The sequence below is a fragment of the Pseudophryne corroboree genome, chromosome 10 (genome assembly GCF_028390025.1).
Source record: "Pseudophryne corroboree isolate aPseCor3 chromosome 10, aPseCor3.hap2, whole genome shotgun sequence".
Taxonomy (NCBI): domain Eukaryota; kingdom Metazoa; phylum Chordata; class Amphibia; order Anura; family Myobatrachidae; genus Pseudophryne; species Pseudophryne corroboree.
In genome coordinates, this window is record NC_086453.1 from 19,340,336 (window position 1) to 19,361,477 (window position 21,142).

General features: G+C 47.5%; 1 protein-coding gene across 2 annotated transcripts; it reads right to left on the minus strand.

Annotated features, from left to right (window-relative positions):
• Window positions 1-113: 113 nt before the first annotated feature.
• On the minus strand, window positions 114-19,600 carry KIRREL2 (kirre like nephrin family adhesion molecule 2). 2 transcript variants are annotated; one of them, XM_063942201.1, is made up of 15 exons: window positions 19,317-19,600; window positions 8,276-8,425; window positions 7,952-8,101; window positions 7,523-7,680; window positions 7,271-7,418; window positions 5,427-5,532; window positions 4,989-5,134; window positions 4,398-4,525; window positions 4,038-4,164; window positions 3,812-3,912; window positions 3,424-3,622; window positions 3,103-3,207; window positions 2,719-2,816; window positions 1,880-1,945; window positions 114-1,798 (listed from the first exon to the last, which is right to left on the minus strand). In XM_063942201.1, exons 1-15 carry the CDS (start codon window positions 19,369-19,371, stop codon window positions 1,373-1,375), a joined length of 2,163 nt encoding a protein of 720 aa, XP_063798271.1. In that variant the 5' UTR covers window positions 19,372-19,600; the 3' UTR covers window positions 114-1,372. The 2 variants fall into 2 exon arrangements, with proteins under 2 accessions (XP_063798271.1, XP_063798270.1); XM_063942200.1 differs by having other exon boundaries at window positions 7,271-7,421.
• Window positions 19,601-21,142: the final 1,542 nt, after the last annotated feature.

The following is a 21,142-nucleotide window of genomic DNA, read 5'->3' on the forward strand; positions in this document are numbered from 1 at the left end:
TATGGAATTAAGTCATATATTTAACCATTTGGGGGTATAATTACTAAAGATCAATTTTGAATGAATTTGCGATTTTTGGTCGATATTGGAATTTACTTTTTTTTGGGGGGGGGGGGGGGGTGTCAATTTTTTTTAATGCATTTGCAGTCAATTTTGAATGGGACTGACAAAAAACGACAGATGTTACATGACTTATAATTGCCCAACATCGACCGATTTACAGCGATATTAAAATTGATCTTTAGTAAATACGCCCCTCACTCTTTAAACAATTTCCTGAAATATGATTCTAGTGAATGTTTTTAGCGTTATATATATATACAGTTTCTCATTGATGACCGATTTGTACTCAAATCTTATGCCGTGAATGAGAGTATATACTGTATATATATATATATATATATATATATAATCTTGAAAATAAAGGTGTATTTATCATATACAATACTGTATTTATTCAGCGATTTTCACTTATCTGAAGCCGACTTTTTGTATCCATGTCTTAAATAGACTACATAATAAATTAATATTTACTAATCTTTAGCATTATACCCAATGAAAAGATTTTCTTTTAATTCCGTATTTGGAAGCCACGTTCCCAGAGTACGTAGTGACCTGCCTTACAGCGTGCCCTGGCATTCTGAAGGGTTAATAAATAATAGGCAGGGTGCAACTTAATTGTTCCAAAACTGCCCTACTAAAATCAGCTGGCCCTCTTAATCACACAGTGCTCAAGAAAGCAACTTTATAAACCTATATACAGAATTGTCTTAACATACGCGTTCGATTCCTATGATATTTATACTGTACATTATAATTTGTATTAAAAATAATATATCTGCAAAAAAAAAAATCAAAACCCAACCTGCAGTACATGAAAGAGCCACAGTAGGGCGCTGTTTCCCCCTTAACACAGCAGGGTCACTAAGTTTCATTATTTTGACCGTATTCGTGCTGATCCATGCGGATTTCCTGATGAAGCTCAACAACTGAGCTGATTTAATACTATATATGTACTAGAAATTATGGTTCGTCCTACAGTCAGATTTTAGGTTTACTCCGAACAGTCCTCAGTTATTAATTTCACAAAAGAAGCTGGTTTTGGACCTGCCCCGAAGAGTCTTAATTCCGTTTCAAATATTTTCTTGTTCAGAAACTGGATGGATCCATAGAATTTAGCTTTTTTTCAGGGAATCCGTAATCTTAAGTGTACCCTGGGTGTAAAAGGTTGCTCAGTGCAGGTTATAAATGTCAACAGGAAGACGTAAGGCGCCATTTTGAGCACAAGATGGCCGACAGTCCGACTTTTCTCCCAAGTCGCAGTCCACGGTCCCTCAGCTGTGCTAGCTTGTCTGTCATGAAAGAACCAGGCTCACACGTGAGTTTGCATTCGCTGCTGTGCCGGTCGGCCGTAGTCGCAGTGTGTTGAGAGAGAGGCGTAGGACAGGCGCGAGAGCGTAGGGCCTGACTCCAGAGTTTCAAAACGTTCCGGACGGACGTAACTGCAAAATGCCCTGGCGTAAGGTGCTGCATGAATGCCAGGACCCGAGGGCGCGTTACACGACGGCCCTTGCGGTATGTGGACTCGTTCGCTCCCTTGACGCGGAGTGGTGGCATATCTGTGGGCATAGTCATACAGCTTGGGAGCTCCTGGTAAGGCTGGGGTGGGGCAGAGTGGGGTGAGATTGGTAGGGGCAGAGTATAGCGGGCGGGGAGGAGAAGAGAACTCTGGGTAAGCCACCGTTGTTGGACGCGAGTCTTCGTGAGCTCGGACTTTGTAATAGCCGTTCGTTGGGTCCTGTTGGGAAGCATGGAGTTCAGATTAGTAGAATATTAATGTATAAAGCGGAATCTGAGAGATAGTGGTTGGGCAGCGTACCTGAGACTCGTCCGGGATATCGCTGTGTTCTGTCTGCGATGTTCCACGAGATTCGGTGTCTGTGTGCTACGGGGCAAATAATAAACACGTTAATTCCAAGTATTTACTAAGAGGGAATTATTTCCCCTCTTAATAGGATCTGCAGGTAAGCCGAACCCCTAACTACTCACTGCTCAGAACAGAATGCACCTCTGGCAACACACCCACCACGCCAATCTCTGGCATGCGTTCTTATTCTTGCCGCCCACTGAGATGCCCACACGACAAGGTACCCTTGCCGCTGGCAGTGAGGAATCAGACGCTGAGGGGTAAATTTACTAAGATGGCAGTTCTATTTCAGATGGGATGTTGCCTATAGCAACCAATCAGATCCTACTTCTCATTTATCTAGGACCTTCTAGAAGTAATACCTGGAATCTGATTGGTTGCTTTGAGCAACATCTCATATGAAAGAGAACTCCCATATTAGTAAATTTACCCCTGAGTGATTGACAGGAAGAGGCCGTTTGGAGGAGGTAATTGGGAGGGGCTGCAAAAATGCAAGCGTGTCGTGACCGGTTACGGGGCGCGTCTCAGTGTGCGACTGCGATGAACGCATAAAACATGGCACCAGCGACGCAGCTCCCGCAGCCTAATCTGCGTGGCCATGGAGGCACTGTCCTGTCGTGGGCGGCTGCTACACTTGCGTCGACTCCTAGCTCCTTCGCTACAAAGGATCTCTGCTGCGTCTACATTGCGACCGCATGTGAATCAGGGCCCTCTTAGCGTCCGCAGAGGAATGGCTGAGATTCTATATTCTAAAATTGCTTCCTCTGGAAATCTGTCCTGCAGATACTCACCAATGGTTCTTTGAGGTCTTCCTCTGAGTCACTGGGGTGTCGTTCACTGTTTTCACTGCCCGAAACCTCCACTGCTAGTATCTGGGTGTCTTTCACGTCTGTAGAGGATGAGAAATAAGCGGCGCTGATCAGGACCGGTCGAAGACCGTCACAGAACAAAATCAAGTTAGAGCTTCCCCAAGTGGGAAGACAGACAGATAAATCGCCAACAATGGACAACCGAGAGAGACAGGAGAACTCCGAGACCAACTGACCATAGAGACACCTTTAAAAGTGCTCTGAACTTCAGAGAGGGAGAGGGGAAGTCTGTGAGTTCATACACACACTACAATGAATCTAGACAGACATACTCATCATCCACAAAGACACACAAGCCGTCCTTACCTTTTCGAGGCCGCCGACAGCAGAGTACACAGATTGTAACCAGCACAAAGAGACAGAGTGTTCCTAAGCCCAATGCGATCATAAGCAGCATCAGCGGCAGGGCGGCTACAAGAGAACACAGAACAATCACACATTGTTCTGAAGGACACTCAGCGACCACTGGTTGTGGAACAAGGAGAAATAATTAATTGACAGAAGATCTGCTGCATCGCTGCAATTGTATCCCATCCACAGACCCAAGGTTGTCTACAGTTGTACCCAATAGAAGTCTCAGACGGTGGGGTCCCCCTTCCTACAGTAAAAGGTTGCTAGATAGCTCACCTTGCTGTCTCAGAGAGATGATGGCAGAGTCCTCTCCAAACTGATTGACGGCCGTGCAATTAAACGGCGCTGTGTAGTCAGACGGCTCCGTCCCGTCAATAACGAGCAATGAAACGGCGCCGCTGTCTGTCACTCGTGTCTCCACAGAAAAACGTCCCAACGTGCCTTCATCCAGGCTGTACTTGTCCCAGGACCAAATCTATGGAACAACCATATTGTAAGTGAAAGATATATTTAAAATAATGGTCTAGCACCATTCCAACACCAGCTCCGATCATCCCAAGCTAATCGTTAAATGGATGGTATGAGTATTGCATCTCCATGGTACATAAGTACACAACTATATGATAGATAGAAGAAACACAGGCCATTTGCCCACCATACTTACAATTCTATCTGGGACGGGTATGGCCTCCACCAGGCATTCCAGCCGTGCTTTTCCTCCGAGAATGCTCTCATAGGTTAATTCACTTGAGATGACCGGTGGCCCTAAAAACAAGGACACAAAGTCAGCACAAACAATTGAGAACTATCCCTATGACACCGTCTACGACATCCCGTGAAATCCCTACTGAAGGGTTCCCTACTCCGCATTCTCCTGCCAATGTCCTCACCTCTCACAGTCAGCGTTACTTCTCTTTCCATGGTTCCGATACGGGGCACAATGGCTTTGCACACATAGGTTCCGGTATCCTCCCGGGACACCTTGTTCAGCGACAGAGTGTTTCCATTACTTAACACCTGGAAAAGAGTAGGAAACATTTCTTCAGGCTCGGATCCACAAGATGATAGGGGCCACCTATAAACTATGCTAGAAGCAATGCACTAGCACCTCCAAATAATATGCGGAATTAGGCACACTCCATTGAAAACCCATTCCTCTTGTGGTGGTGCCTTGTAGTATATTCCTGAATATCTATTAACCCCCTGCACCTAGATTTCTGTGCAATTCTAAGCAAAAAGTTTAAAGTCACCTCTGAGGACCCTTTCTTGTTCCAGAACTGGGTTGGGGTGGGATTTCCAGTCCAACCACAGAAGAAGGAAGCATCTCCACCTACATCTACTGTCATAGGACGAGGCTCTGTTAACAGGCGAGGTCCAACTGTGGAAGAAGAAAATCATAGGTGAGATTAATCAGACTCAGCAGACAGGTCCAACCGTGGGATCAGTACTGTGTCTACACTTGGACAGCTGCCCGGATTGTTATGGGTCATGACGGTCAAGGAGGTTCCTGAGATCTGTTTCCATCTTTTCAGAATGCTCTACTACTCTAAGCAAGTATGGGGGCCCCTTTTTGGCTTTCAGTTGCACTGCAATATCCCCGGGGGCCCTCACTCATGCTTAGAAGAACAGAAGTGGAGTTTTTGGGACAATAAATGAATATTTGATGCTGGGCCACCACAAATTTGATCATGTATCCTGGTGATTGAGGGTTATATCGTGGTCCCAACCCTATGGCATGTCTTTCACCCATTTTGTATACCCAAATCTTCAACTTATACTAGTGCAGACAGACTTTATAATAGTCAGTGGCAACCTGGGGCCACACAGAACAGAATACTCACATAAGACGTTCACAGCCGTGCTCACGTTGGTGCTCCCCACGCTGTTAGACACCTCGCACGAAACCGGAGCAGTGAAAAATGTGTGGTCCACCGCTACATGGTAGCGGTCCTCTGAGACAAGAAGAGGAACGCCTCCCTTTGCCCAGCTGTGGAAATAAAAGTATAAGGATTGAAAATTCCAACTTTGCACAGCCCGGATACCATCATTACACATGCACTGCCCCCGTTGCCAGAGAGAGTGTCAAAAGGGTACCCGACTTCAGATAACTTGAATTTATTAGTCTATTATTATGTGTCTCCCTGTAACTTGTACTTTCATCTGTGCATTTCAGTCACGTATTAATATCATCAGGCAGCGTTGTGCATTTCCGCAGCCCTAGGAGAGGTTAGCTGATGAGGGAAAAAGCCTTTGGTAAAAAAAAAAAAAAGTAAACTCACCGATAACTTGTCACCTCTGGGTTGGAAACGGCGCTACAGAGGAAGGTGACGGAACCACCTTCTGAGACTGTGGGGGGATCCACCGAAAGCGTCACTTTAGGGGCATCTGTAACAGGGCGAGAGTTCAGGGTTAGGAAGAGACCAAGAATTAGGGAAAAGGGGTGCGGGGGTTCATGGAACCACTTGTAGGATATAGTTTCCCATTAGTCAGTACCTCTGGATGTTCATCTTTAAGATTCTTCTCAGTGGGAACTTACAGGATGACTACAAGACCTGAAGATACTTATGGCACCATTTATCAACAAATGATAAAACTCCTTGTGGATGATAAAACTCGTTGCGTGTGATACATGATGCTTCAGCCAATTAGCTCACAACTGTCACTTTTCAAACACATGACCGTAAGGAGCTGATTGGCTGGAGCACAATTTATCAGGAGTTTCATTATCCACAAGGAGTTTTATCACCCTTAGGGGGACATTTACTAAGCAGTGATAAGAGCGGAGAAGTGAGCCAGTGGAGAAATTACCCATCAACCAATCAGCAGCTCTGTATCATTTTATAGGGTTCCGGTATGAATGGTCGACCATGTTATGGTCAACAGTCATTAGGTCGACCACTATTGGTCGACATTGACATGGTCGACATGGACACATGGTCGACACATGAAAATGGTCGACACATGAAAGGTCGACATATGAAAAGGTCGACATGAGTTTTTTTACTTTTTTTGGTGTCGTTTTTTGCGTAAAGTGACTGGGAACCCCAATTAGTGCACCGCGTCCCCTCGCATGGCTCGCTTCGCTCGCCATGCTTCGGGCATGGTGCCTTCGCTCCGCTACCGCTTCGCTCGGCACACTTTACCGTTCCAATCGTAGTCCATGTGGATCGCAAAGTATGGAAAACTTCCCCAAAAGAAAAAAAAGTTAAAAAAACTCATGTCAACCTTTTCATGTGTCGAGCTTTCATGTGTCGACCATGTCAGTGTCGACCAATAGTGGTCGACCTAATGACTGTCGACCATAATAACATGGTCGGCCATGTGTATATAACTGATTTTATAGTATGCAAATTATAGATGTTACTTTAGTGCTGATTGGATGCCATGGGCAACTTCTCCACTGGCTCACTTCTCCGCATTTATCACTGGTTAGTAAATGTAATGAGAGGATTGAGTAGCACTGACCTGTGCTAACTGGGGTTATATTGCCAGGTTTTAATATAGGAGGTCATTCCGAGTTGATCGCTCGCTGCCGATTTTCACAGCGCAGCGATCAGGTGAAAAAACGGCATTTATGCGCATGCGTATGCCCCGCAATGCGCACGCGGGACGTACGGGTACAAAGCCCTTTGTTGTTGTGCTCAAGTTCTAGCAAAGTTTTCTTCGCACTGACGGCCGCAAGAAGATTGACCGGAAGGGGGCGTTTCTGGGTGTCAACTGACCGTTTTCACGGAGTGTTTGGAAAAACGCAGGTGTGTTTGAGAAAACGCAGGCGTGGCTGGGCGTTCGCTGGGCGGGTGTGTGACGTCAAATCCGGACAGGAATAGGCTTAAGTGATCGCAAGCGCTGAGTAGGTTCAGAGCTACTCTGAAACTGCACAAACTGTTTTTGCAGAGCTCGGCTGCACAGGCGTTCGCACTTCTGCTAAGCTAAAATACACTCCCCAGTGGGCGGCGGCAGAGCGTTTGTATGGCTGCTAAAACTAGCCAGCGAGCGATTAACTCGGAGTGACCCCCATTGAGCGTTATTTGCCACTGCTACTGGGACTTGTGGTTCCACAACACCAGGATAACCCCATGTTGCATGTCCCTTAACTACAAGACATTGTCACATTGTCACTCACACTGCACACTCAGTGTCACCGATCTCTCCCGACCCTCAGGCAGCGCGGAGTTCCTGACCCGACACGTGTAGCTGGATCCAGCGTCGGCAAAACTCGGGGTGATCAAGAGACTGCTGACAGCATCCTCGCTCTTGCCATCTGACAGCAGCTGCTACATGGGACAGTCAGATAACGAGACAGTCAGACAGTGAGAGCCAAATACATCAGCAAAGAAGTGGATACGGAGAGGGCACGCACAGTTCAAATCCTCACCTTGGAGTAAATCGCCCAATCCAGATGTTTGCCATCGCGGTGCCACGTGATCTCAGCTGCCGGTTTTGCTGCCGGCGCCAGGCAGGTCAAGTTGTAAGGGGTGTCCAGCAGGACATTAAATACAGGAGCCCCGCGAATCAAAGGTTCTCCAGGGGGAACTAGAGGCAGGAAAGAGAGCGTCAGAGGCAGTCTGAGGGAAATATAACTCAGTAGGGTACATTTACTACACAACCAATCATCTGTCTAGTGCTAGTTAAATCAGGAAAGCTTAGTTGCCATGGTTTATGGAATACAATGGAACAGCTCCCATAGATACCATATTATTATCCTCTTCTTTCCAACATGAAGCCAGCTGGTAGAGCAGGACATTCCATGACATAATGCACCTTAAAAGACTGATCTTGAATGACTTTGTGGCCCGTTACTCACCCAGCACGGTCAGGTGAGCCCGCTGCGACCTCAGCGCCGCCTGAGTCGCTTGGCACTCGTAAATGGCGTCGTCGTTCAACTCCACTTCTTCTATGTGCAGGTTGTGCTCTCCTGAAGCGTGGTCTCCTATGATGGAGTAACGGGACCAGCCTACAGTACAAACCAGAGGCTGCTTAGAACACGCAAGACATTTACAAAAGAAACGCATGGACAGTGGCATCTTCAGACTCCATTCTCCACAGGCGTTCATCATTACTAGCTTATGAAACCATGCCACAGGGAACCTTGTGGTGGTATCACAGAAGAGAGGCAGATAGGTTTTACCTGGAAGGTCTCTCTCTGCTCCTAATGCCAGACCGTCCATTGTCCACTGGACTACCCCTCGATAGCCGATCACCACACAGGGGAGGGTCACCGACTTGCCAGCTACGATCACCTGATCCGAGGGCTGTTGAGCAAAATGAGCCTCGAAACCTGCAAAGGAAGAGAAGACGATTGAGTCTCATGTGGGTATGTGAGGACAGAGGTCGTTAACCGTTGGCCCTTCTCTGGCTGCCACATGGGGATCATGTGCTTCTAAAGGTATTGTGTCCTCTGCATTGGACACAGCTATTGGACGTCAAATTCCACAGCAATAAAACGGAGCACAATTTTTTATCGGAGAGCCACAGAAAAACAAACAGATTCTCCCCTAAAAAACTAATATTCAGATAAGAACTATGTAGAGAAAAATATTGTTTAACGTTAACCAGACGTTCCCCCGCACCTCTGTTAAAAAGGCAGTTGGTGGGATATGACGCAAGTCGAGAAGCTGAGACTGCAGTCGTTTGAGCTGCTGTGAGGTCACTGTCTCCAGACCTGTGCATGTACCAACCAATCAAAACATATATATGTGTGTGTGTTCTGGAGAATGTAAAGGTGAATGAGAAAGAATTCTGGACAGATAAGAAAAACACGACACGGTTACATTTATAAACAGATATAATATCCGTATTGTGGACGATTGTATCTACTGTCTCCGTCTCTGCTTCTGCTGTCAGGTTATATCTCCCACTTCCGAAATATCCACTCAATCTCCGCAAATGAAACACGCCAGGGTTCTGGAAGTTCTCAGACATAATGCTGTTTCCAGGGAAATGAACATTTTCTTATTTCCCACAACGTTTTATTGACTCAAGATGAGTTATTTTAAAGACTTTTCATGGACTGTTTCGTAGACCTGGTTCCTGTTACATTAAGCGAGAAGCAAATTCAGGAGCGATACAGCAAGACGCGGGTGTATTGGGAGGAAGACCTGAGAAGGGGCAGGGGTTGTCTAAAGCGACAAGGCTACCTGAGGATTTCCAGGTGTTGTGGGACTACACCTGTACGCAATATGCAACGCTAGCGGGAGGAATGCAGGGAATTGTATTTGTACAACAGCCGGAGATCACCAAGTGGCAAACTTCTAGTAGAACGTACTGGAAAGAACTATTTCAGTTGCCCACAAATGTTCTGGAAATCAAATGTAAAAAAATAAATGGAAATACATTTCCTATAATTGAGACCCCAGACAGCACAAAATGACAGGTGCCTTATCCCTTGTTTCCGTGAATTATTGCATCATTAGATTGCTAGCTGTGCGTCATGAAGACTTTATTTACATAGACCTCATTATTCAGATAAACTGTAAAACAATTCCTGAATATTTGTACAACTGTTGCTTGGTAACAATGTAACATTGGTACTTAGCCAAAGGAACCAGGAGGAAGTGTTGCAATCCATGTTCATTCAGAGTGGTCTCTTTCTCTCTCTCTCTCTCTATATATATATATATATATATTTATATATTAAATGAGTATACAAGTACATTTATAACACCCGAGAGACTGGTGTGCGGAACTGGGCATTGCTCTTCTCCCAAAACCCACAGATCTGTATAACATACTGTATCAGCCCAATTCTGGAAGAGCCCTTTGCAACTGCACATACAGCCACACCAGCGGTCAAGCCTAGATAGACTTTTGCAGTCGCCAGTTTGCACGTACTGTATGTACTATCAGGAAAAGTCCAAACTGACCACTGCAAAAAGTCCATCTCACCAAAATTAGTCTACTGGTTATAAATTAAAACAAATCTCGTGAACAGAAGAATATGTTGTCTGTAAAGAACATATTGGGCAGAGTTTATCCCCACTTGATGTCCCCATATGATTCATGTCTCCCCCCCTTACAAATAAGACAATCTTAGTCATCTATCTATAGAAAGAGGCCGCTCTGAAAGAGCCGGTCTCTGTGGGTGTTTGTCTCTTTGTCTTCCTGGCTGTCTCTTAAGCCCCTTCCTGTCCCCTGAGTGGCTTTAACAGATTTTTAAAAGCTGTTTTTCTAGAGTTAATCCACTTTCCCTCTTTTCATGCTTTCTGTGCCTTTGTGTACACTGACAGCATGAAACTTGGTGGGGGTGAATGAGCGCCGAGGGAAGGGGGAAAAAAGGGGGAGATGGGGGCAACGCATGCCCTAATCTCCTAGTTTGCGGAGAAAAGACCCATGGGGTGATAAAACAGGGGGTTTAACCCCAAATCTGCTGGAAAGAAGTTCAAATACTTTTAATTATTACCCCCGATATGGCAAACGGTGGCAGATTCACTACAAGCTGCTCTGCGCAGGTGACAATGTGTTCATGTGAGTGCTAGCCCTTTGGTATTTTTACCCCCCCCTCCCTTCCATAAACCACCAGCCTGTGGGGGGTTGAGCTGTGTTAAGTGGAAGTTAATGCACCATATGGTGTGTTCAGGAGACAGTTCGTCCTGTGTTCTCTGTGATAAATTTATTGGAGCGTGAGGAACCCTATTCAGTGATATGGTGCAGGGGTCGTCATGGGCCTTCCCTGAGCACACTGACAGAGGGAGGGATGGACAAATAGGCAGAGATTGTGTGTGAGAACTGAAGCAGAGAGCGTGCAAGGGGTCCGGTGTACCCCATGTAATACACCAGCACTGCACCACAAAAGCCAACTTCTGTCCCCATATTCAGCCAGCTTTATATATATATATATATATATATATATATATATATATATATATATATATATACATACAGATATTTAGTCACATATTCCAAATGCTTGGCACCGGAAGTATTCTGGACATCTGATTTCTCTGTATATTGGAATATTTGCGTACAATAATTTATTTATTATCAGTTATTGATATAGCGCACACTTATTCCTCAGCACTTTACAGAGAATATTTCACCATTCACATCAGTCCCTACCCCAGTGGAGCTTACAATCTATGGGGGTGATTCCGAGTTGTTCGCTTGCTAGCTGCTTTTAGCAGCATTGCACACGCTAAGCCGCCGCCCTCTGGGAGTGTATCTAAGTTTAGCAGAATTACGAACGAAAGATTAGCAGAATTGCGAATAGAAATTTCTTAGCAGTTTCTGAGTAGCTCCAGACTTACTCCTACACTGCGATCAGTTCAGTCAGTTTCGTTCCTGGTTTGACGTCACACACACGCCCAGCGTTCGGCCAGCCACTCCCCCGTTTCTCCAGACACTTCCGCATTTTTCCCTGGCAAGCCTGCGTTTTTCCGCACACTCCCAGAAAACGTCCAGTTTCCGCCCAGAAACACCCACTTCCTGTCAATCACACTACGATCACTTCAACAATGAAAAATCTTTGTTCGGGCATGAGTAAATCTACTAAGTTTTGTGTTAAAATACTAACCGCATGCGCACTGCGTACCATGCGCATGCACATTTTTGCCTTAATCGCTCCGTTGCGAAAATCTGTAACGAGCGAATAACTCGGAATGACCCCTATATTCCCTACCACATGTACACGCACACACATTCATACTAGGGTTAATTTTGTAGGGACCCAATTAACCTACCAGTATATTTTTGGATTGTGGTAGGAAACCGGAGGAAACCCACACAAGTACGGGGAGAATATACAAACTCCACACAGTTAGAGCCAGGGTGGGAATTGAACCCATGAGGCAGTAATGCTAACCATTACACCGTCCGTACTGCCAAAAGACATATCCTGGGGATTAATATTATTACCAGTTATTTATATAGCGCACACATATTCCGCAGCGCTTTACAGAGAATATTTGGCCATTCACATCAGTCCCTACCCCAGTGGAGCTTACACTCTATGGGCCTAATTCAGACCTGAACGCAGGCCGCCGTTTGGGGGCGCGGTCCGGGCAACTGCGACCCGGAGAGCGACGGGTAGCTCCCTGCCAGCGTGCAGGAGCTGCACTGGTAAGGAACTACTTTTCAGGTACAAAAGCATTTCCGCCATGTGATGCTTTTGTACCTGTGCAGCAGGGGGGGCAGACATGCAGGGCGGACTAGCCCTGTGCTGGGCGTCCCCCCACATGTCAGGGTGGCTGATCGTAGCCGTACGCTCCGATCAGGTCTGAATCAGTCCCTATATACACTATCACATGTGCACGCACACACATTGATGCTAGAGTTAATGTTTCTTTGACAGGAGCCAATTAACCTACCAGTTTATTTTTGGATTGTGGGAGGAAACCGAAGTACCCGGAATAAACCCACGCAAGAACGGGGAGAATATACAAATTCCGCACAGTTAGGGCCATGGTGGGAATTGAACCCATGACCTCAGTGCTGTGAGGCAGCAATGCTAACCATTACACCATCCGTACTGTTGGGACGAAATGCATTTATTTTTTATATACCCCCAGTGTCTACCAAACTCGTTCCTCAAGGCACACCAGCGGTCCAGGTTTTAAGGATAGTCGTACTTGAGCACAGGTTACTTAATTTGTACCTCAGTTATTTTGATTTCGTCAACTGTGCTCAAGCATGGATATCCTGAAGACATGGACTGTTAGCGTGCCTTGGGGACACAGTCACACACACATCTCTCTCTCTCTATATATATATATATGTACACACACATAAAAACACATTCACACACACCTCTATATACAGATGGAGCCACCCTCATCTTGGCTTCTCTGCTGCACCTAGGTGCACCAAGGCTTATTAACATAAATCCTTCATCTATTGTTCTCAGATGCAATACAATACAGAGAGAACAATACAGCAGGGGATTAAGTCATTACAGCAGGGGATAGATGAGCAGGGCTCCATCTGTATATACACACACACATACAAGCACATATGTAATATAATATATTGCGACGCTCAGGGGTGTTTTAAGAGAGGAGGAAGCTCGTGTTCAGCCTCCTCCGTCGGGCCCCCTCCTCTCTGCCCGGAGCGCTGTAGAGCACTAGAGGGCTCAGACTCTACTGCGCATGCGTAGATCTCCGGGAAAATGGCGCGGCGGCCATTTTCCCTGAGATTTCTCTACTGCGCATGTGCAGAACTCCGTGAAAATGGCCGCTGTGTTCTTCTAATAGCGCTGCGGATGCCGGCGCTGGACTTCGGAGGGGGTGAGTATTTTAAAAATGGGTGCAGCGTGTGCGGTGGGGGCCCCCTCTGGACTCAGGGTAGCGTGTGCACCGCACACACTGCACCCATTAAAGAAAGTGGTGACGCTAATGTATGCTCTCACCCATACCCAGGAGCCTCGGAGGCAGTCAGCACAAGAAGCCGCTATCTATATCATTATATCATACAGGGAGATAAGCCTCGTGCACTGTAAAATCATATTCCAGATGAAATGATGTGTGCAGGACACAAATTACCCTCCCCGCATTACACTGTGTTTATGCAAACTTCTTGCAAGTGACTCAACCTAAGTAGAGAATAATTGCTCAGTGATTACAACAAGCAGCATTTTATTATCTACGTCCCGGCCTATGCTAATTGCTGCACAGCCCCTAACGATCACATTGCAGTTTCTCAATCAGTTTGTGGTTGTAACGTATGACCCACACAACCTGGTAACAAGTCTGTCCCATCATATATTATATATATTCTGTATATGACAGTGACGGCCAGAACACTTCTGACATAATGGGGAGACGCTGTGCCCCCTGGTATATTTGTCCTGGAATTGTCACTATCGGGCGTCGCGGCGCTGAACGAACTGACAGCGTCCTTTTCCCCGCTCTGTTTAGACTAGAAACATGGAAAATGTACAAATACGGAGCAAAAGGCCGACAGCAAAATGGCGGAGCAGAAGCGGGAGTGTGGCGCAGGACACGTCAAGCCCTCACAAAATCACAGTTCCATTGCACAATATCATTAGTGGGAAATTTGCCCCATAACTGCGCTCATATCTAGCGTCAGGCTGGACATTGCTGTGGCCCTCATGCCGGACAACCGTATGTTCTGCAAACGGGAAGTCTAGTGCACATACACAAGTTCCCGCCGTCGGGCCTGGTTCTGATGCTGATGGTGTTTGGCGAGTCAGGGGGGCGTAGACTCGCTGCACCCCCCCATTTTCAGGCAGCGGAGGGGCACAAACAGAGAGCTGGGACCTGCCCTGCGTCCAGCCTTCCCGGCTTCTCTGTGTCCGGAACGGCCCACCGGCCCATAAGCCCTTCTGGTATTTGTCAGAAGTGCCAGATGGGCAGTCCAGCCCTGGGTTTGTACTAACATATGCGACTAGTATTGCAAAGGACAGCTCTTCCAATAAGATCTGCCCTTTCCGAACAGCGGCGGTCCCCGGACTTCCGGGTTTGTGACCTGGGGGACCCTCTGCGACACAGCCGGCGCGGGGGGGGGGGGGAGCCGGGATGGATCCGATTAAATCCCTCACAGCAGGGGATGTGGAAAGAAGCCCATAAACTTCTATAGGGTAACGCCAGCTATAGACGACGTTACCTGACGCAACGAAGCCCTGCGCTGCCAGACTTTGTACATATGGAAATGCAGTAAAAACCCTGAAAACTGGGTTTACTTTTTACTGCATTTTCTATTTAGTACATCCCACCGAGTATCTCTGTGCAATAACCTAACGCTCTCACACGTATGAAACTGACGAGCGTTTATAAAAGCTCTTTCTTAGGGGCAGATGTATTAAGCCTGGAGAAGTGATAAAGCAGTGATAAGTGGAAGGTGATAACGCACCAGCCAATCAGCTCCTAACTGTCAGTTTACTGATTGGCTGGTGCGTTATCCCCTTGCACTTATCACTGTTTTATCACTTCTCCAGGCTTAATACATCTGCCCCTTATACTGTACAATAACGTGTGGTGTTTAGTGCAGGGGAAACAAATGTAAAATACCTGCAATGTATGTGCGCAAATGTGTGGATCGGAGAATCGTTAAATTGGGGAAATAATCTGTGAATCGTTGTCTTTTAGGGATTGTCTCCCCTGTAGCCCCCCCCGCCCCCACCTTTGCTTTATTCAATGCCTCCGATATATCTCATGCCCCTCAAGAGACAATACCTCTTGCCGCAGAAGAGATGCTTCTCTAATGAGATCTTGGAGAGAAGTCTCTGAGAGCCCCCCCACTTACACCCAGCTTTCTCCTTATCTCTCCATTCAGGGCTGTGATCCTCTAAGGGATTAGCGCTCCGCTCAATGTGGACTTGAGTGGTTACACTTAAAGGGAATATAGCATTATAACAGCGAGTCAATGGGATTTTAGTTAGTTCTAGCATTCCGCCCCTGTGAGAAAGAAAAAAACCCTTTATTAAAAGGCTGAAGAACACGATTCACCATTAGACTCAGCGGAGGGGGCAGGAGGGCAAGCCCCTTATATCAGGTAGTTATTGGAACTGGCAGCAGTAAGTCGGAGCGGGGAGGGAGCGAAATCGCCCACGTAACACATTTTCCTCAATCTAATCCGCGCTTCACTTAAACCTGTGCAAACCTCTTCACATTTTTATTTTTATAATTAGAGACAGGGATTTTTTCCCCCCTATCTGCTGCAATGGGTTGCCATCAGGAGATATTGCTCGCCTCTGACCCGCTATAGATTATGCGTGAAGCTCTCACGCAATAAATAATTACACTGGCACAGTTATAAGATCATGCGTCGTCCTTGGAAATCTTCCCTCCAATACATCATCAGCGCAATTAGTGTGTAAAGGAGCAAGACCTCCATCAAAGTCAATCATTGTCTTCCGACCGTGATTGACAGCTGGGTCCCCTTAGAGGGCGCGTTTGTTGTATTCATGCGGAACATGATTCATATACTGTATGTATGTATATATATATATATATATATATATATATAGATATATATAGATATATATATATAGATATGTGTGTGTGTGTATGGTGGACAAACCTTAAACCTTCTCTTTCTTGTTAGATTACCATTTAGTAATATATATATTCAGCGATGGTACTAAGCGCAATACTCGTCTGTCAATCCACATAGTGTAAAATAGGAGCTGCCATACCTGCTGTTGGGCCACAGAATGGCGCCTCTAGTGGCCAAGTGATTATAAATGAATGCAGAACTCTTTCTCAGGCGCAGGGATGTCAGTATTTATCTCCTTAAATCAAGGAGACCATTTATTAAGCCCGATATATAACGTGTTTTAAATGCCACCTATCCTGTGACGGCCATTGACGTGACGTGCCGACAACGCCACACATACTAGTTGGCATACAGGTTTCTTGAGGAACACAAAAGCCAATGAGAAGAGACAGGACCTGGCTGGCTCATGAGTGGCTCCCATTCCAAATGCACGTAGGAATTAATTGTTGCGTCAATGCATCTTTGAACTCTAATATTACGTAAGTTCGTTGTGCTGCTATGGGCCAGACAACGGTTCCCATCCGTGCCTATGGCCTTATCGTCTCCTGGCATTTGGGTGGAATGTCCATGGGCAACAAGGCACCACTAGCGTGGTTAGTTCCTGGGCACATGTGCGACCAGAAGTGGCCATCATCCGTCCGCAAACACCACACACGTCCCAAACAATTTAGAGGTCTATGGACTAAGCCTTGGATAGAGATGAAGTGGACGGAGATAAAGTACCAGCCAATCAGCTCCTAACTGTCATGGTAAACAGCCTGGGTTTGAAAAATGACAGTTACTGTAGGAGCTGATTGGCTGGTACTTTATCTCTCTCCAAGCTTAGTACATAGACCAGTGTGTCTATGACAGCTCAAATGGCCATCTAAGCCATCTAGTCTATGGACTCCTCTAGGCCACCTCTTCAGCTGTTGAGGAACCATAAGCAGAACCTATGGCTCCACCACAGGTTGTCTACAATTATCAGCTCAAGAAGCCACCTGGCATTGGCGGCTGGAAATCCTGCCTCTGCAACACCGAGGGAGCCACCACTTGCCCTGCTTTAGGGCAAAAAGATATCACTGACATTGCTAGCTGGGTCTAGGTACCCCGCTAAAGAGGAGAGATAAAATGGAGAGAAATAAAGTGCCAACCAACCAGCTCCTAATGGTCATTCTTCAAACACAGCCTGTAACATGGCAGTTAGCAGCTGATTGGTTGGTACTTTAGCTCCATCCACTTTATCTCTCTCCAAGCCTTAGTACATAGAGGCCCAAGAAGCAGGCAACCTATGCCAGGCCTTCTGTCTGCATCACCCCGCCAGTCAGAGCCACAGAGATAGGCCCGTCAGACGCCGCCATGTTACTGGAGACAATGGGTGCCATTGTGAGTGCCACAGAATTCCCGTGAGACCAAACTGTTCCATGAGCTGATAAGCCTGGCAGGGCCCCCCTTCCCCGCATACCTGAGTCCCTCCAGACCTTGTTATCAGCTCCCTCCTTTCCTCACCTCATATCAGACCCCCATGAGATGAAAGACCAGGCCTGGACCTGCCTCTTATCTTGCCTGGTGTTCCTGCCAGACTGACATTTCTGCAATGTGACCCTTTGGCCTCACTATCTCCTAGCTGATGATGTGCCAGAAACCTGAAGGGTCTCCAACTAAAGACACCTTTGTGAATAGTCCAGGAAAAGAGTCTTTGTGGAGGGACAAGTGACAAGGAGTCTGTGTTGTTAACCCTCCAACGCCAAATACCTGGACATCCTAATGCGTTTTGCTGATTGAGGGATAAAGGTACTGCCTTGTCCGGCCGCAGACTAGGGTCCTTTCAAGAACATAGCCACACGGTAGTTTCTGTAAACCATGGCTGGACTATAACTCCCACCAGGGCAGCAATTAAGGCTGATGGGAGCATTAATCCAGGTGAAAAGGAAGCTGTGAGGATGATATGTATACACAATACATTGCATTTCTATCACATTCGCCAGGTCATGCATATGGTGTTAGACACATTTCCATTAACAAAAGCTATTCTCTCCTAGTATGCAGCGCTACAGAATGCGTCTGATGCTTCACTATATATATATATATATATATATACACACACACACACACACACACACACACACACACACACACACACACACAGCATATACCTCTGAATATCAGTATTACATATTATTTCTCATTACAGCACAATGCACCCTTTCAGCTGCCTTCGCTAACTTGCGGCTCTTCAGGTATTGTGGGACTACAAGTCCCAGCCTGCCCTGACCACCACTGAGACTTGTAGTTCCGCAGCAGCAGCAGGTGGCTTTCCCCAGTCCTGCGGATCATCCCATACCAGCAAGCAGAATACAGCAGCAGCATAGTAGGGTCAGCATCATATCCTGAAGCTCTGCATCCATCTCCCGCATACTGCACCAAGTCCATTGTACATCACAGGCTGGTTCCACCTGGGAATTCCAAAGCCTGGGCAGGGGGGGGGGGGCTCTGGGCACACAGGCCCCTAACCCAGGGTCAGGGCATGCCACCCCCCCCCCCCCCCCCCAGCAGCAATGGGGCACTGGCAGGGGACTGGGCAGCACCTGGCTCCTGCCTGCTGCCTGCCACCCAACTACACAAGTGTGAGAGTAATGGAAAGTGCAATTCCCTGCAGGGGCAGGCAGCATGGTGTAATCACTGCAGATAAACTTGGCAGGTGAATGTGGCGCTCATTAGGATTGTATTATTAGTATACAGCAGCCCCATCCACAGGGACAGCCCCCAGAATAGAACAAGCATTGCAAGAACAATAACCCTGCAATTAGAGTAATGGGGCACAGCAAAGAGATGCCCCTGTTCCCCCTGCAGCCCCCAAACACGCCTGGCACACAATTCACTGCATTCTGCATTCCTATCTATTAAACAATCCCGACTTTCTCCCCCCATTCCCTGCATGCAGACAGTCCTGGAGTCACCCCCTGCTGCCCTGTGTCTGCATGATGATGCATGGGCAGAAGTACATAGGTAAATTGTACAGACACCCTCCATTGTTCCCCAATGCACATATCACCTGGTGCAATGTACCCTACATTAAGGTTACCACAACCAGCAAACCCCCCGGTCCCTCTGCCAGCACTGGCCGGCCTGCAGCTCCTATCTGCTGGACCTTTGCAGTAACTTTCCCACCTCTCTGCTCCTCCAGCATCCATCCCTCATTATTACCCCATCACATGCACATGGCAGCAGCAGAAACTTACTTGGATGCAGCATGGAGAAGAGCATGGTGCAGAGAGCCAGCTGCCGTATCCCCATCCTCCCAGGCTCAGCGCTTGCGCCTGGCGCAGAGATGCGCTCCTGACTTGCGCCTGCTGCAGAGATGCGGCTGGTCTGGAGCACTTTCTCTCTCTCTCTCTCTCTCCCCAGTCTCAGTGGCTGCAGAGTTGCATGGTCCTGATGCTGCAGCTGCTGATCCTCTCCTCCTCTCCCCAGTCTCCTGACTCCCTCTCTCTGCAGTGGATTTAGCGAGAGGCTATTCCCTCCTCTCCTCACTACCTATTGGAGAGAAAGTTCATCCTGCTGTAGAATAAGAGGAGCCTCTCTGATGCCTCCCTCCTCCTCCCTGCCAGTGCCTCCCCCCCTCCCTTCCACTCCTGAGTCCCCCCCTCCCCTCCCAGCCAACTTAGCGCATCCTCCAGATGGGAGAAGAGTTTGCAGAACATTTATTGCAGTTCAGTTTAATGGTTTCCTGGATAAGCTGTAACTAAACTGGGGAACTGGCTCAGATCGTTACAAAGACATTTATTCCATTCATTTAACTCACCTCACCCCAGGGTGCTACACCTGGGAAACTGGCACATGGCCTGGAAAGGGTTAAATGGCCCAATATTTTGTGGGTTACTATCTGTAGTGGGAATTGGGGTCTGAGAGGGACAAAGCGTTAACCGTAACACCCCCGTGTGTTGTCTGCTTGTATGATGCCACCGTATTCCGCGGCGCTGTACAAAGAATATTTTAATTCATTCACATCAGTCCCTTGGCCAGCTGAGCTTGCAATCTAAGGGGGTGATTCAGATCCGATCGCTGCTGTGTGCGTTTTCGCAGAGCGGCAGATCAGATCCGAACCGCGCATGCGTATCCACCGCACTGCACCGCACCGGCGCGTCGCACTGCTGTAACAGGATTGTGCGAAGGATCCATTCGCACTTCGCACGGGCGTTCGCAAGGAGATTGACAGGAAGAGGGCGTTTGTGGGTGGCAACTGACCGTTTTCACGGAGTGTCCGGAAAAACGCAGGCAGCCTCAGGCGTTTTGAGGGAAGGTGTCTGACGTCAGCTCCGACCCCGATCAGCAGGATTCAATCGCACTGGGCTGCGTAGAGACAGCACACACTGATTTTTGTGCAGCTCTGCAACAGAAGCGACCGCACACTTGCACAGCGCTTTTCCCCTCCCACTGTAGGCGGCGATCAGATCTGAATTAGGTCCTAAATTCACTAGCCCCAGGTCCATTTCCATGTGTTTTGCACAGCACGGTTGGTGTAGCGGTTAGCATGACTGCCACTCAACCCTGAGTTCATTTCCTGAACAAGGGACTAATTTAGATCTGACCGCACCTCTGCGAATTTGCAGAGATCTGCGATCGGATAGTCGCCGCCCAGACAGAGTGAAAAACTGCCCCGTGCAAGTCTGCGTACGCCGTGCAAAAAGCTTTGCAAACGCCGGTCAGCTGCAAATCCATTTGCACCTCACTCACCACGGAATGTTTTTCCAGTGTGTGCGGTGTGTGCGTTGCCCAGGACTTACTCCTACGGTGCGATACACACAGGCTGATCGGGGCCGGAACTGACGTCACACACCCGCCCTGAAAACGCTTGGGAACGCCTGCGGTTTTCCTGACACTTCCAGAAAACGGCCGGTTAGCACCCCCCAAACGTCCGCTTCCCGTCAGTCAGCCTGCGTTCGCCTAGCGATCAAAAAGGATGCAGGATTTTTTTTGCAGTTTGCCGTCGCGCCTGTGCATTACTATCCATACGCACGCGCAGTTGTTCGATAATCGGCCGTGGTGTGATTTCGCGTAACAGCAA